This window comes from Mixophyes fleayi, chromosome 11, assembly GCF_038048845.1.
Source record: "Mixophyes fleayi isolate aMixFle1 chromosome 11, aMixFle1.hap1, whole genome shotgun sequence".
Taxonomy (NCBI): Eukaryota; Metazoa; Chordata; class Amphibia; order Anura; family Limnodynastidae; genus Mixophyes; species Mixophyes fleayi.
In genome coordinates, this window is record NC_134412.1 from 19,107,691 (window position 1) to 19,125,916 (window position 18,226).

Genomic DNA, 18,226 nt, shown 5'->3' on the forward strand with positions numbered 1-18,226 from the left:
CTTCCAACTTCCCGCTTCAGCACAATTCACATAGTTATGCTAGGCATTAAAGTTACTTTATACAAGAGCTTACTTTCACTCTTAGTAGGATTGTCACTTTCCCTTTGCTAGCCCTGGCAGCATCTTGATCATTCCCATATGACAAAGGTAGAAAAGGGAATCTTGCACAAGGAAATAACTATTGGTTACTTATTAGTAATATATAACCTATTATTGTTCAGGGGGTGCTCATTCCAAAAATAACTTGAAGAGTAAAAGAGAGAGGTCTAAATTGGAAATAGATGAGGACACTCCAGTCCAAAAATAAAATATAACTTTTATTATATTAGTGTTAGGAACCCCTCCAGCCGGCACAACACAACCCGGAGTCTACTCTGCCAGTCAGGTGTTCACTGGAGCCCCTGATGGTGGGGACAGACTGGGCTGCGGACTAACAGAGGGTCGTGAAGTGTGTACCAGCTGGGGAGAACCCAGGCAAGCGGAGTGGAATCCAAGCAGAGGTCAGGGGCCGGCAGCAGACAACAGTACCAATATACAAGCTGGGGTCAAGGGTCACGAGCAGACAGGGAGGTCGGTATTCAAGCCAGAGGTCAAGGTCACGAGATTCACGAGCAAAGTCCAAATCCAAGCCAAGGGTCATACACGGAGAATCAGTAGAAGTTCAATAGACAGGAACAGAAACAAAGCAGGTCAGCAGACTGGGTAGCAGAAGCTATAACCGGCAGTGAGGCTGCAGACCTCACTGCCTTAAATACTAGTGGCCACCAATCAGAGCCTAGCTCTGAATCACACACAGCCCCCTGCATGATTAATGTACCATGCATTAATCAGCCCACAGGCTTGTTACATCAAGCCACAGGTTAGTTTAACTTCTGCGCATGCGCGCCCGGCTTCCTCCGTTGCCGGGACGCAGCGCAGGGCACAAAGCTTCGACCGTTGCCTTGGCAACGGTCGGCCAGGATCCGGAAGTGACGCCCCGGTCGTCAAGGTGACGGCCGGGACGCCAGAGGGGGCCAGAAGCGAGCCGCGGCGGCTGTGAGTACCGTCGCGGCTCGTGACAATTAGTTAAAATTAAATGCACATTGGCATTACGGATCCCTCCAAAGCAGAGAGAAAGAGGTAATGTATGAAAAGTGCCCTACTTTAGGATTACAGTATAACAGCTAGTTAGTCTACAAGCTGCGGGTCTTACATTAGTGACTACACAGTCACATATACTTAAGCCAGATCTAAACCCACGGGTATTTTTAAATCACTATAATAAAACCAATTAAAAATCCTTTATTCACTATATGTTGCACTAATCACCACCTAAGCACACATTTGTCATATTTCACCTCTTTCTCTCTGCTTTGTAGGGATCCCCAATGCCGATGTGCATTCAATTTTAACTAATATAATAAAGGTTATGTTTTAATTGTGGACTGGAGTATTCTCATCTATTTTTAATCTATAACTCTCTCTTTTCCTAATTCCCATAAGAGTCAGGTTCATTAAGTATTGATTGACATTATCAGCAGCAGCTATTCAATTAGCGCCACTACCTCCGCAGTGCTGTACAGAGAACTCACAAACATCAGTCCCTGCCCCATTGGAGCTTACAGTCTATATTCCCTAAAATACACACACACACAGACAGACAGACCAAGGTCAGTTTGATAGCAGCCAATTAATCTACCAGTATGTTTTTAGAGCGTGGGAGGAAATCGGAGCACCTGGAGGAAATCCACACCAACACACAAACTCCACACAGATAAGGCCATGGTCAGGAAACAAACTCATGACCCCAGTGCTGTGAGGCTCGAACAGACTTACTAAAAACTTATCCTACAACTCAAGCTCTCACCAGGGGTTTGGTTGGTCTCGGGACTTTTCTCCAGACACCTTGATCAAACTTTTTTAAACAATTGGGACCAAGAATGCTCTCAACACATTGCTCAAGGCATTACACTTGTTCCTATGTCACAACAAGTGTATTGCTGTTGTTTGTTGTCTTGTTAAAGCGAGTATGCAAAATGCGCACCGGTGTTCGCCTCGCTATGCTTTCTTATAATAGACCCTTTCTCTTCTTTTAGTCCTAGACAACAAAATTCAGCTGCACTACCCCTGGTATATCCAGGACGTGAATCACTTAGAGTAGCGTTCTTTTCTCTAACTTTATTACAAGTAGGCTACTCTTAAGATAGCATTTACTCTGGAGTGACAGTATCATAGTATTCCACTAGGAAGGAGAGAAGCCTTTCATTTAATCCAAACTCCATACAGAGGCTGTTACCTGTATAGAGCTGTCTGAACCTGGCGCAGCATTTATTTCAATGGCTTTTTTTCTCATGCACCTAGCTAAGTCTCAGATATAATATTTATTTATTTGTCAAATTTTAAATAGTTTTTGCTATATTATATCAATTAGGACATTAAAAGAGATTATAATATCTATATTGAGAGATTAATTGTGGACTAGAGTGTTCTCATCTATTTCCAGTCTATACCTCTCTCTTTTCCTAATTCTCATAAGAGTCAGGTTCATTAAGTATTGATTGACATTATCAGCAGCAGCTATATAGCGCGACTAATTCCGCAGCGCTGTACAGAGAACTCACAAACATCAGTCCCTGCCCCATTGGAGCTTACAGTCTATATTCCCTAACATACACACACAAACAGACCAGGGTCAGTTTGATAGCAGCCAATTAATCTACCAGTATGTTTTTAGAGCGTGGGAGGAAATCAGAGCACCTGGAGGAAACCCACACCAACACACAAACTCCACATAGATAAGGCCAAGGTCAGGAAACAAATTCATGACTCCAGTGGTGTGTGGCTCGAACAGACTTACTAAAAACTTATCCTGCAACTCAAGCTCTCACCAGGGGTTTGGTTGGTCTCGGGACTTTACACCAGACACCCTGATCAAACTTTTTAAACAATTGGGACCAAGTATGCTCTCAACACTTGTTCCTATGTCACAACAAGTGTAATGCTGTTGTTTGTTGCCTTGCTAAAGCGAGTATGCGAAACGCGCGCCGGTGTTCGCCTCACTGTGCTTTGTTATAATAGACCCTTTCTCTTCTTTTAGTCCTAGACAACAAAATTCAGCGGCACTACCCCTGGTTTATCCAGGACGTGAACCACTTAGAGTAGCCTTCTTTTCTCTAACTTTAGTAGGCTACTCTTAAGATAGCATTTACTCAGGAGTGACAGTATCACAACATTCCACTAGGAAGGGGAGAATCCTTTCATTCAGTCCAATCTCCATACAGATTCTGTTACCTGTATAGAGCTGTCTGAACCTGGTGCAGCATTTATTTAAATGTTTTTTTTTCTCTTGCACCTAGCTAAGTCTCAGATATAATATTTATTTATCTGTCAAATTTTAAATAATTTTTGCTATATTATATCAATTAGGACATTAAAAGAGATTATATTATCTATATTGAGAGATTATCTATTAGGATCTTATAACAATTTACTATTGTGATTATTGATTCACCACTAATATATATCTAACCTAACGAGGCGGGGAAGCAGCAGCTGATAATTTTAATCACACATTCTTGCACTTTTGTCACTGTTCATATCTGTTTTTAAATATTTCACTACTGGTGGCTGATTGGCCATTTAGGGATCATTTTAATATGTATCCAATAAAGTATTTATTTTTAAATATTACTCTATCACTCCAAGAGTGCCCCTATGTATATTCCATGATTTCTTTATTTTTCATTTGCTAATTTCTAAGAGCTATCCATGGTAGGGGAGCATTACCCAAGTAAATGTTGGAAATTTATAATTCAATTATATATTATACGGAACATACAGGGTGAGTGATACTTTCTTTACAATTTTCTGCATTCAGCAAGAGAGCTTACATCAGTAAGAACTTTGCACTATCCAGTGTCTATTCTGCAGTACCTGTGGCTTACCGGTATCTCCAGTTCTGTTGCTGTGACTGTTTCTGAGTCTCTAGGGCTTATTTCCAGTTCTGTCTATCTGTGTGTGGGTTCCAGGTCTGCGGCTGTCATACAGTCCTGAGTTCACCATTCTATGTTACGGTTCTACGTTCTGAGTTCCTGTCTCCAGTTCCAGTTCGTTCTGCTCTGAGTTTCCGTCTTCCAGTCTGTTATTATGCCGGATTCCAGTTCCGTACTCGGGCACAGACTCCGGTCCTAGGCTCCTATACTGCTTGTGCTACTCTGAGTTCTCTAGATGAGCAGAGAGATCATCAAAGCCTCCAGGTTCCATTTCAGCCCTGCTTCAACCAGACCCACGGGCCCCGAATCGGATCAAAAATACAGTCAACTGTGACACTGAGGCATTGACGCAAGAGTTTGGGAGTTCGGTCATCTTGAGTGCCAAAATAATATGGAGGTAATGTCAAAATATCAAGACATTGGTTATAAATCTTACCCATATGTAAGTTGAGCAACTCCCCATTCAGTAGAGCCTCCACCTGAACTGAGGTCTATAGAGAAGGGATAAAACACACATTCACACATCACAACTTATGGAAAACAAAGACAACTAAGAGTGGAGGAAATAACAAGTAAGTTAATAAACAAGTGATGTCCCCAATTTGTAGTTGTAACATAGTCTATGATTTTCACTCAGATGGCACTGATAGAGGCGAGACCACAACCATAACAAGATCCCAATTAACTGGACTCTTTTACAGGAATTATGCTTATTATGAGGTACAGGAGCAGAAATGGAAAATAAGGGGTTGGATCGGATTAATGGGATATTAAATTGTATTTTATAATAATTAAGCAATAAATGCATCTATTGAATCAACCGTATATTAATGCTAAAAGATTAAATATTAAATTAAGGATAAAATCATGTCAATTGATTGTGTCTGATTTATATACTCTCTTAATCCTATAAATACTATAAATATCATTGTGATCCTGCTTTCCTTAGCTGGTCTATGATTACCAATTTAGAAGCATTGCAGAATAATTACTTGTAATCACCTCTAAGTGCATTCATCTTATAATTCTGCTAAAGTGACTCTAAGTAGGGCTCTTCCATAAGGTATGGGGAAGGGGCTTAATAGGAGAAATATGAGGGGGGGGGGGGGGTAATGTGAGAGATTGAGAGATAAGAGGGGGGCAATGGTAGAGATATGAGGAAGTAATGGTAGAGATATGAGGAAGTAATGGGAGAGATATGAGGGGACAATGGGAGAGATATGAGGGGGACAATGGGGGAGATATATGGGGGCAATGGGAGAGATATGAGGGGGGCAATGGGAGAGATATGAGGGGGCAATGGGAGAGATATGAGGGGGACACTGGGAGAGATATGAGGGGGATAAAGGGAGAGATATGAGGGGGACAATGGGGGAGATATGAGGGGGACACTGGAAGAGATATAAGGGGGACACTGGGAGAGATATGAGGGGGATAATGGGAGAGATATAAGGGGGACAATGGGAGAGATATGAGGGTGATAATGGGAGAGATATGAGGGGGACAATGGGAGAGATATGTGGGGGATAATGGAAGAGATATGAAAGGGGACACTGGGAGAGATATGAGGGGGACAATAGGAGAGATATGAGGGGGACAATGGGAGAGATATGAGGGGGACACTGGGAGAGATATGAGGGGGATAATGGGAGAGATATGAGGGGGACAATGGGAGAGATATGAGGGGGACAATGGGGGAGATATGAGGGGTCAATGGGAGAGATATGAGGGGGGCAATAGGAGAGATATGAGGGGGCAATGGGAGAGATATGAGGGGGACACTGGGAGAGATATAAAGGGGACACTGGGAGAGATATGAGGTGGATAATGGGAGAGATATGAGAGGGACAATGGGGGAGATATGAGGGGGACACTGGAACAGATATAAGGGGGACACTGGGAGAGATATGAGGGGGATAATGGGAGAGATATGAAGGGGACACTGGGAGAGATATGAGGGGGACACTGGGAGAGATATGAGGGGGACACTGGGAGAGATATAAGGGGGACAATGGGAGAGATATGAGGGAGATAATGGGAGAGATATGAGGGGGACAATGGGAGAGATATGAGGGGGATAATGGAAGAGATATGAAAGGGGACACTGGGAGAGATATGAGGCGGACAATGGGAGAGATATGAGGGGGACACTGGGAGAGATATGAGGGGGATAATGGGAGAGATATGAGGGGGACAATGGGAGATATATGAGGGGGACACTGGGAGAGATATGAGGGGGATAATGGGAGAGATATGAGGGGGACAATGGGAGAGATATGATGGGGACAATGGGAGAGATATGAGGGGGACAATGGGAGAGATATGAGAAGGTAATGGGAGAGATTTAAGCGGGGCAATGAGAGAGATATGAAAGGGTAATGGGAGAGATATGTGAAGATAATTGGAGAGATGTGGGGGAGAAAATGAGATAGATATGCAGGTGTGCACTTAGGGAGTACATGTGGTCATAGCAAAAACGGACTTTGAAATTAATTGCAATCCATCTGATCACTCTGCGTGACATTCTGGAGTATATGCAAATTGCCATCACGAAAACTGAGGCAGCAGACTTTGTGAAAAATAATATTTGTGTCATTCTCAAAACTTTTGGCCATGACTGTACAATACATTCGCACAGTCTGGGTAGATGGTTATTCTATGATGTCATAGAGTGAGTTCAGGACATTCACAGCATCTGACAAGCCAGTATATCTTAGGCTACTGTATGAAACTACCATGATGCTGCTCTGGCAATGCCAGTTGATGCTTCTCTGCAACGATAATGTACAGCACCCTTCTGTGATCAATGTACACCAGTGATGCACATAAATATTATTATATTGCAAACTGCTGCTCTATGCTCTACATTTCTTCATTGTAGAGATGTCCTTGGTCTTATTTTGTGATTTTCCAATTACAGCATAATGTACACATTAGATAAGGCTCCCAGACATTGGACCAGACGCACTGTATATACATCACACGGGAACCAGCAGGTGTCTCACGATGAGTCATGTGACGGGACAACGTGCTGCTGAGCCTGTCATGATAAGGATCCTTTAAATGGTCCCTGCCACTGGCAAACGTCCATTCAATTCTTCAAGGAAGAGGTAACATCGGGTCAATATGCTCCATCTCTTGGTGTGGATGTTCCTGGGGGTTGCAGGTAAGTACGTTAACTCTATGACTAATGCCCAGTATCTTGAATAAAAGTCTGTACGATACCGTGTCTGTCATGGTGTTGAAGGTGGCTGGCAACATACTGTAGGTCAACTACTCACCAACGGCACTCACCCTGCCTGGCACCAGCATCTCGGTATATGAATGCCATACTTCATGTTTCCAAAGGTTAGCTATGTATATTTTAGCACTATATAATTGTGATTTACCATTGTGGTTGATTGAATTGCAGCTGCCGCTCCTGTGATTGACGATGATAAGATTATTAATGGGTATGAGTGCGCTCCTCACTCCCAGCCCTGGCAGGTCTATTTCACCTACAACGGGGACGCCTGGTGTGGTGGATCCCTAATTACAGCAAGGTGGATCATATCAGCAGCTCATTGCTACAAGCAGTAAGTATTGTACATGCTACTTCAGGTCAGAACAATAGCACGCTGCTGGGCAATCCTCTACGTCAGGCCTGTACAACCAGGTGCTGTGAAACTACAAGTCCCAACATATCCTACCAGTTTTTGGCATGCTGTGGACTGGCAAAGCATGCTGGGTCTTGTAGTTTAACAAAACCTGTAGAGCCTCAAGTTGCTCAGGGCTGCTCTACATTGTAAGACAGACTAAGTAGCATAACCCTTAATGAATGAAGAACAGGATCATCATGATCATAGGAACAGAACCAGAAGACAACTGAATTACGTACATGAATCATCATAATTATTTTTGCTGTATTCTGGATAGCAACATTCATTAAGGACTTCATCTACAGTGTCTTATGCTAACAGTTACATATAAGTGGACACCTAGGGGTAAATTTATCAAGATGCGGGTTTAAAAAGGGGAGATGTTGCCTAAAGCAACCAATCAGATTGTAGCTATTATTTTGCAGAATGTACTAAACAAATGATAACTAGAATCTGATTGGTTGCTATGGGCAATAACTCCACTTTTCAATTCCGCCGGAAACTCGCAGCTTGATAAATCTACCCCCTAATCTAACAACTGAGTATCGTAGAGACCCGGAGGGGCATTCTAGTACATCAGTCATTTACTCTTGTTGTCATTGGTTTTTTATTTTTATTTATACCTCAATTGATGTTTTGTATTCCACCTATGATTTACATCATAAATATCACATTTATATGCTCAAAATAACACCACGCAGTACATATAGCGCTGGATCTATGCCAATCTTTCTACAGTATTAAGGTCTGGACTACCTTCTAGATCCATAGCAGCTGTGATACCATACCTATCCTATGTAGCCCTAGGTTAAGCAATCTGTGCACAAGATCTTTTCTACCTACCATGGGACCTATTACATGTACTTGGAGCTGGGGTTATCTGAGTTGAATTTCTCCTTCCTTTCTAAATTAGTTTGTAGCGCAGTAATTGTCATTGATTATCTTTTCGGCCATCCAATTGCCAGAAGCAGGTTGAAAATGGTCGGATAGCTTATTAGTACTTTGCAAAACATGCAGCTATGTTTTTCTGATTTTTTTGGTCTTTAAAGCTGGTTTTACATTTGTTCCTCTCTCCCCACATTTCTATATCTTACTAGTTAAAAATGAATTGATAAACTTACCTTTTTACTCTTTCTGTCCTTTATCTTTGGATCTGACCTGGTTTTCTTTAAAACTAATTAGAATATCATTCAATTGATCTTACACACATCATTCAGTATTACATTGTAATCACCCTGTGCAATGACTGCACCTGTTTCCGTATCTGTTTGACAAAGAAGGAAAACAATCATGAAAGTTGATGTAATGCATTTATATCATTCGTTTAATTCTGATGCTTTATTTACTCGCTCTTGTTTGTGTAGACCCAGAACCCTTGTTGCTCACCTTGGAGAACATGATACTACCAAGGCAGAGGGTACAGAGCAGCACATCCAGGTGGAGAAGGCTTATAAGCACTTCTCCTACAGCATTTTTAATATAGACCATGATTTCATGATGGTCAAACTCGCTGAGCCTGCCCAGTTTAATCAGTACGTCCAGCCTATCCGCATTGCCGGTAGTTGTCCGACGGTGGGGAGTCAGTGCCTGGTGTCTGGCTGGGGAAATCTGTTGACAGACGGAGGTAAGATTACACTCTTAGTCATTCTTTTGTAAAGATTGGGCAATTGTTTTCGGAATCTTAAAGTCACATTGTAACACATTATGCAACTGTCATTAAAAGTGTCAATTTTAGAGTGTGACTGGTGAAATGATTGCAAAATCAAAACATATGCACATATTTACTTCTTTCTCTTTCCATTGAAAGAAACTAGGGAAATGATATTAATGCATACATCATACTTACTTAGTTTTTAGTCTTTCCCTCCGGGAGATCCCGGAGGGTAGGTGAAACGCGAAAGTGACATTATGCTGCGGGGGGAGAACTGGAGTCTCCCATCCTGCCCACTTCACTAGGAAGTGGGGAGGATGCAGGAGTATGGCATACTTGGCAACTGTGTAGAGTGGCGAAGTACCATGAATTATGCATCTTGGCCCCTCCCCCGCGAGGCAATGCTGAAATGCGTTATGAAGGCACCCATATCGTCCACTTCACTAGGAAATGGGCTGGATCAGGGAGAATTGCCTACTTACCCGGGAGTCTGGGAGACCTACCCGCAATTCGTGAGTCTCACGGAAATTCTGGGAGAGTTGGCAAATATGTTATTTACATGTAAATATATAGTACTGGTAAAGAGCTGATGTAGGAGTTTGGGGGTGTAATATGCAGGTGTAAGAGACAGGTTGGAGATAAAATGCTAATACAGTAATATAATAATATACATGAACACCATACAGTGCCTAATAAAAGGCTTAACGGCTGATATCATGACTTCTCTTACCCTCTAACTCTTATTTAACTATTTCCTTAAATAATTGACACCAAACCTAAGTGTGGCAAAATGAATATAGTTTAATTAAATATGGTGGTGGAGAAAAGAGCAGACAGTACGACGTCTACCAGGCAGAATCATTATAGTAAATATCTTTGTCTTGCAGAGGAGTATCCTGATTCTCTACAGTGTCTGAATATCCCTGTACTGTCGAGCGCCAGCTGTACAGCTTCTTATCCAAACCAGATCACCAACAATATGTTCTGTGCTGGTTACATAGAAGGAGGAAAGGACTCATGTCAGGTAAGTGTGGACGGAGGCAACAATAGAAAAACCTAAATACTTAATGTCCTGACAGATGCAGAGTCTCTGTACTAGATCATGTTTATTTCTGACAAATGCAAAAAAGAGGGTGTAATGAGTTGTAGGTGTAGTGGGCGGTTGGATGGGGTATCTTGCCATAGTGTTAGCTAATATGCAGAGCCATATCTATCACCATGACTAATATGCAGAGCCATATCTATCACCATGACTAATACCTAGAGTCATATCTGGTGCCAAGACCAATACATAGAGTCATATCTGATGGCACGTTTATTATGCAGAGCTATATCTGATTTATTTTTTTACTTTGTAAAAACTTTAACTTTTTTTTTTTTTACTTTTCCATTGCACCCGCCTTCCTTGACTACATAATGAGAGGGGCATTGGGGTTCATTGACACTTATGGATTACCTTATTGGCAGCTCCTAATGCTGATCTAGGGGTTTGGTGTGTCAGGAGCCCCTTCACTTAAACTTGCCACTATGACGTCCTCTCCAATCCCCTTTTCTTCACTGTTGGAGAAATGTCTATACAGCACATGGCAGTCGGATATCTCCATGTTCCTGCGATCATCACTGGGGTTCAGGGCATCCCAGGGAAGCCAATGAGCTTCTCCCAAATATTTTGTGTTCTTCCCCAAACCAAATGCACACGGTGAAACACGGAAGCAATTACCAAAATTCCATAAAGTGGCAAAATGTTCCTTCTATTCCACATTGAAACATTTGGGGAAATTTATTTTGCAATATAGAGATTATGACATTGAAAAGTCATAATGAAACCACGATTACTTGATTTTAGCATGACTTTTTTTAATTAAAGTATTCGGCACTATTAGGTACGTTTTCACCCTATACAGAGACATGTTTGATTTACATAATATCTCTATAGATGCTGAATACAGTAATTTATCTATATTTGTACAGGGTGACTCTGGTGGACCTCTGATCTGCAACGGAGAGCTATATGGAGTGGTCTCATGGGGGCATGGGTGTGCCCAAAGTGGAAACCCCGGCGTCTACACCAAAGTCTGCAACTATTTCGACTGGATACAGAATGTTGTTAATAGTTATTAAGGATGAGCATAAATTATACAGATATCTTTCTATTAAACAATCATATATAAATATTTTCCATTGTTTACGAGTGTACATGTTATATTCAACTGCCTGTGGTTTTTGAGACTTATAATAAAAGCGAAACACAAGAAGGTCTCTGTGACCGGATGCCCCTCCAATGCCACCCTGTCCATGTGTAGCTGGGGACCGGTTGGACTTGCCTTGCCACGTCCTCTTTCTTTCTCCCAAATGTGCCCTCTAACCGCAGTAGGAGGGGCTTTTCCTGCTGTCACCACTAGGCTCCCTCGCCAGCACCTAAAATCGCATCCTTCTGGGTATCTCTCACTGCTAGTGTACCCACTTAATGGTACCTGGTACCCCTGGCCTGGTACACCTGACCTCTTGCCTTCAGATCAGGGTTGCTGTGGAAGGTTCCCCCTGGCCTATGACACTGGCCAGAGCTGCAGGTAGCGGAAAGAGCATTGGTACTGGATGCTGGGTCCCAACCTCAGAACAGCTGGATAACAGATTAGATTGGTCTAATCTGTAGGTCACAGGAACTGCCACTGGAAAGTAGGCGTCAAAGCAGGATCTTGAAGCAGTGATGCTTTATTAGCTCAAGTAGCCCTTATAAGGACATTTACATGCCAGTTTGTGGTACTAGTGATCTAGGAAGTTACAGATGGTGTGTTGATATTACATGCTCAAACAGTGCGCTTTCTATAGAGTTACACATATATCCTGGCAGGATGTAGTTACAGATTTAATTATGGATTTCCTCTAGAATATTTACGAAACCCAAACATGACATATTGTTTAAGAAATCAATACATTTCCATAAAAAAAACAATACCAATATAAAATAATAAGCGCATTTGCAATGATATAAAATCGGGCCTGCACCACTATTTGAAATAAATTTCTACGTGATACACCCATAGTCTCAACCACAAATGTCTTTGCCAAATTTATTTCTTAGATATTTTTTTACCACGGAGTAGAGAACCATTTGGTAGCGATGCAGCATAAAACTAAGATATGTAGAGACACCTGTTCAGTGGAATCTAACTATTAAAACAACATTATGCTGAATTTTAACTTAATATGATGTTTATGTGCTACCACTGGGGTTTTTCTTATAGCATAGTTTTATTGGTGTTTTTATAAACACAAGTCTTCAAAACATTATATATCAGAACATGTACAGAATGAGTCCAGAAATATCTTTACATAGTCATAGGTGACCTTTAAATTCTGCCTGTCACCTATGCACAGGGAACCCCTCTTTTGTGAAAAGCACACTATGTACAGGGCGGAATGCGTTAGTTTGCATATGTGATCCTATGCGGTTCCCCTTAAGCAGATCCAGATACACACCAATTCTCAGCTCATAGGAGAGAATGCTGCAAAATAGAAGTCTACCTATGTAAACGAAGAGGTGAAAAGAATATGAAGAGATGCACTGTGTAAAGGTGTAAAGGTCACATAAAAATTCCTCAAACATTTCTGTTTTGCTCCCAAAATGCTGATTGATTTAGCTCTTTTTATGGCTTACATTAATCATGAGAGTCAGGGGACATCTTTGCTACTTGTGGTACTTTCTGGGTATTTGTAGCTTTGTTTTACATTAGGCAAGAAGTGCTTAGAAACTAGCGTAAAGTTGCAAAATGCGTTACATTAAAAGTATAGGATGATGTCTGTTCTATGCCAGCTCCGAACTGGTGCAAAAATCAAGTCCTTTTTTTGAGGTGGGAATGCTCCCTCCCACACAAGGGCACTCCTAAAAGTACGCTCTCCTAAACCATTCATCTAATTTCATTAAACTATTCTATAAAGCAAAGTCTCATTTTTGCACAGCTCCACAAATCTAGGCACATCAGTGAGTTTGTTCCAAACTTTGAGTAGAGCAACCTCGCTGCCCCTCACACCTCAAAGTGGGCGGTGCCTACGCCTGCTTCTTTGCAAGCACCATCATCAGTTACCTACGCGCTTTGAAGGAAATCTATTTTCACTTGCACAAATTGAAGCACAAACTACAACTTAAGAGGATTTAACACTTCACTTCTGACATTTTGTTCTTCATAAACGTGGCACAGTGTAGGCAGTCATTTTGCGACCTGAACCAACATTCATGAGAATGCAGCCAATCAAATCACTGTGCACTAGTGACATCACTAGTGCTTAGTGCCACGGTGGTTTCACTACTTCCTATTGAATATATAGGCTGAATTCTCGTGAATACTGGTTAAGAAATTGCTGGAGTGACTTTGGTCGTATATGGCTGTAGCTAAGCAGATCCAGAGTATGGTTAGACATTTTGTGGGCATGGACTTGTTTTGGGCAGTGTTTGAGAGGTCGTTAGAAGTCACCTAGTCTTCCTCAATGTGTTCACTTGCGGGAAAATGCAGTTAAATGGAGCAATCAGCCTTTGGAAAAATGCAAAGCTGTCGGACGCAAGTAACCCTGCAAAGGATTATGGGGTCACTGAAAACAATGGTTTCCATTTTCACACCTAGTTTCACGCATTGTACTAGTGTTAAAAATTCTAGAACAATTTACAAAATTAACTATCATTGGGAATAAGGCCTCTTATGTATATTACTAAATATTCTGCACAGGACACATAGATTAGTTCTTTTTTATGTATATATCTTGGAAGATAGACACCTGATATTTGGCTGGCACTTGCAGTTATCCACAGCATTATTCTAAATAGTCTCTTCCTATGAATAGCTTACATCAAGCCATTTAATAGATGCCTATATATACGGTACATTACTCCTTCTATTTCAATATACACTGTACTTTTCATCATTATCATCATCATCATGAACATTTATTTATATAGCGCCAGCAAATTCCGTAGCCCTTTACAATTGGGAACAAACATTAATAAACCAATTCTATGTAATACATACAGACAGAGAAGTAAGAGAACCCTGCTCACAAGCTTGCAATCTATGCTTTTATCTTCTTTCTTGAATAATATTTATTTACAACAAAAATTATCAATCTACATTTACTGGTTTTGAGTATAATACGAGCAATAATAATAATAATAATAATAGTGGAAAAGTGATAGCTGTTGGGATTATGGAAATATGATGTAGTATATCCAAGTATAAAAGAATTGTTATCAAACAAAATATTTAAGGGTGGTAATATATCCTAATATACTCATTCTTGTTATACTACAAGAAAGTGCCCTTGGACAGTATTATGTTCATATAAAGCAAATATGATAACGATATACTGTGCTGATAGACAGATCAATGGGGTATGAGGATATAGGTAGGTTCTAACAGGGGAAGTGGGTTTCTGCCCTCAAGTATAAAGTGCTAACATTATTTATCTACTACTATTAGCCTAATTGTGGCTACTAATCCATATAATATGCCTCCTCTCAGGTTGAAAAAGACACTTGAAACAGCTCCGAAGAAGGAAAATCCCGGCAGGCTACAATGACGTCAGTTTCAAGTTCCCCACTGTCATTCTGGTTGTTAAGGTGATAATTTAAGGAAGCACTGGTTGTACAATGTTGTAGGCTTTGTAAAGAGCAATGTACAGCTGGCGCCTCCTTAAATTAGCAGTGAATGACAGTGGGGAACTTGAAACTGACGTCATTGTAGATTTCCGCGATGTTCCTTCATCGGAGCTGTGTCGTTTTATACCTGTCAGTGTTATCAGCCCGTCGTGGATTACTCCTTTGGTGTAATCATGTCGGCCTCTTCACATTCAGTGTTGTCAGTATCATTATACTGACTACCAACGGTTGGTTCAGAAACTTCTTGATTTGGTGTTTGGCAGGGAGATCAGCGCAATAGGGTTAATGACCTACAGTATTATTATTATTATTATTGTTTTTTATTTATAGGGCACCACTAGGTATCCGTAGCGCCGTACAGGGACAGACAGAAACACGGTACAGGGTGAGACAGCACGGTACAGTTAACAAAAAGCGCAGTAACTCCAAAGCTCAATGTACAGCTAGATGAGAGGTGAGAGCCCCCAGCGGGGTAGGGAGAGGGGTAGAAGGGCAGGAGGACCTCGTGGAAGAGACAAGGAGCTAAAGAGCAGAGTTAAGGTGGTGGAGAACAGAAGGAGAGGAGGCCCTGCTTGAAGGAGCGTACAATCTAAGGGGAGGGTAGGACGGACAGAGACGCAATGTTAGGAGGAGGGAATGGGGAGAACAGAGGCAGAGATGGAGAGGGGGGAGAGGAGAATGAAAAGGAGGGAGGTAAGAGGGGGACAAGAGGGAGGGCAGGATTGGGAGGGGGGTAGGGGGAGACTGGGAGGAGGTCAATTAGGCGGGGGACTGGAGGGCTTTAAGGAAGAGGTGGGTTTTTAAGGCCCGTTTGAAGCTGGACAGGTTAGGGGAAGTTCTGATGGAGCGGGGGAGCTGGTTCCAGTGGAGGGGGGCAGTACGGGAGAAGTCTTGGATGCGAGCATGGGAGGAGGTAACCAGGGGGGAAGAGAGGCAGCGGTCATTAGCCGAGCACAAAGGGCGGGATGAAGCATGAATGGAGATTAGGTTGGAGATGTAGGGAGCAATGGAGTTGGAGAGGGCCTTGAAAGTAAGAGTGAGGAGCTTGAACACGATTCTGTAGGGGATGAGGAGCCAGTGGAGGGATTGGTAGAGGGGGGAGACAGAAGAGGAGCGGCGAGAAAGGAAAATGAACCGAGCGGCAGCATTGAGTACGGAGCGAAGGGGAGCAAGATGAGAGCGGGGGAGGCCAGTAAGGAGGAGGTTACAGTAGTCCAAGTGGGAGATAATAAGAGAGTGGACAAGAGCTTTAGTGGCATCTTGGGAGAGGAAGGGCCGAATGCGTGCGATGTTGCGCAGCTGGAAGCGGCAGGATTTAGCGAGAGAGAGAATATGAGGGGCAAAGTAGAGAGAGGAGTCCAGGGTGACGCCGAGGCAGCGAAGTTGAGGAACAGGGGAAATAGAGGAGTTGAGAACGGTGATAGAAGGGTTGGAAGGGGAGGGGGAATAAGCGGGGGGAAAGACAATAAGTTCGGTTTTAGCGAGATTAAGTTTGAGGAATCTAGAGGACATCCAGGAGGAGATGGCGGAGAGGCAGGCGGACACCCTGGAGAGGAGGGAGGGAGAGAGATCGGGAGAGGAAAGGTAGAGTTGAGTGTCATCCGCATAAAGGTGGTACTTGAAACCAAAGGAGCTGATGAGTTCACCCAGGGAAGAGGTGTAAAGAGAGAACAGTACTCAAGGTTCCCTAGTACTTGCAAACTAGGTACTTGTTGAGCCCACCCTATATCGCTTCCAAGTTTGGAATGGGTTTGGGCATAAACAGGATGGTATAACAGTAGGCCATTTCACCTAAAATCTTACCTTCCAAATCCTGTGGGCATCACACACAACTTTGAATATTGAAGTCAATATTCATGCCATCTGGAGACAAATTTTTCAATTCATAAATCCATTAGAGTTCCTCCCAACTGATCATTTTAAAGAAGTTTCCGCTCCTCCAGTTCCTTTGTACCTTCTTAATTGTTGTATATTTCAGTAACGAGGAGTCACTGTTGTGTACCAGTTTGAGGTTTTGGGGCACACTATGTGTCTCCAAACCTTTTTTGATGTTTCAGATATGTTCGGCCGTCCGAGTGCTCAAGTTTGTGTTGTTTTACCTACATATCGCTTTGGGCAGGGGCATTCCAAAAGCTATATTACATCTTTAAAATCACATTATATGAAATTTCTGATAGAATACTCGCACCCTTCCCTTAAGGATTGGAACATTCTGGTGGATTTAATGCTTTTGTGTCTGCAACTTTTGCAGGCAATACAACGCCCACAGCTGAAAAAGCTGTGGCCTTACAGAAAACCACTTCTGGTTTGGTTGTAAGTATGGCTTCCAATTCTCTATCCTGCATTAAGATGTTCCCATGTCTCTTGAGAATGTTTTTGATTTTAAAAGAGGAGTTGTCATAATCTGTAAGAAAGTATTCTTTATTTTCTGTACTTGGTTTGTGAGTTTTTTCCTTGTAGGTCAAAATTTCTGATCTGTCCCTATTGGCTGCTTTCCTGTATGCCCTCTCTATATCCTTCAGGGGATATTTCTTTTCTAGGAACTGATTTTTTAGTTTCTCTCACTGTGTCTCAGAGTTCGCATTATGTGAAATATCCTATATATTCTTGTAAATTGACTGCAAGGAATGTTCGAAAGACAATCTGGGTGGTGATTACTTGAGGCAAGGATGTAACTATTAACATCAACTGGTTTTTGATTCTAGTTCTATTTTGTATCTGATTATTTTGTATATAAATCTTGAGGTCCAAGAGTTCAATTGATTTTTTTTACTGTATATTGTAGTAAAACTTAAATTGTATGGATTTTTGAAGTTGGTGATGAATGAAATAAGGGTGGGTTTGTCTCCCTCCCTTCCATATCATGATTACATCATTGATGCATCTTTGCCATAGGACCAGATTCGCTCCCAACATGTGATCAGACCAGATGCATTCGTCTTCCCAAGTACTCATAAAGAGGTTGGCATAGCTGGGAGTGAGTCTCGTCCCCATGGCCGTACCCTTAGTCTGAAGGTAAAAGTAGTTGTGTGAAACCAAAAGTAGTTGTGTGTTAATATAAATCTTAAGCTGCTAATGAATTGAGCCTGTTGGGGTTTTAGTTCAGGATCCCCGGATAGGACATAATCAATTTGTGTGGTCTATCACTGTTTAAAGTGAAATCACGTCACTCATAATTTACAAGGTATCCCCATGCCATTTTAAGTCCTTGGGGATATTTAGAATATGTGTAGTGTCTCGTAGTTACGACTTTTGCTTTTTTACATGCTTCTGTAAAAGCAAATCAATATATTGTGAGAGATTTGATGTTGTAGAATTT

General features: G+C 41.9%; 1 protein-coding gene across 1 annotated transcript; it reads left to right on the forward strand.

Moving 5' to 3' along the window:
- Positions 1-7,097: 7,097 nt before the first annotated feature.
- Positions 7,098-11,394, forward strand: LOC142107674 (trypsin-3-like). The gene is made up of 5 exons (XM_075191244.1): positions 7,098-7,137; positions 7,384-7,546; positions 8,974-9,233; positions 10,148-10,284; positions 11,232-11,394. The coding sequence occupies exons 1-5, from the start codon at positions 7,098-7,100 to the stop codon at positions 11,379-11,381; spliced, it is 750 nt and encodes a 249-aa protein (XP_075047345.1). The 3' UTR covers positions 11,382-11,394.
- Positions 11,395-18,226: the final 6,832 nt, after the last annotated feature.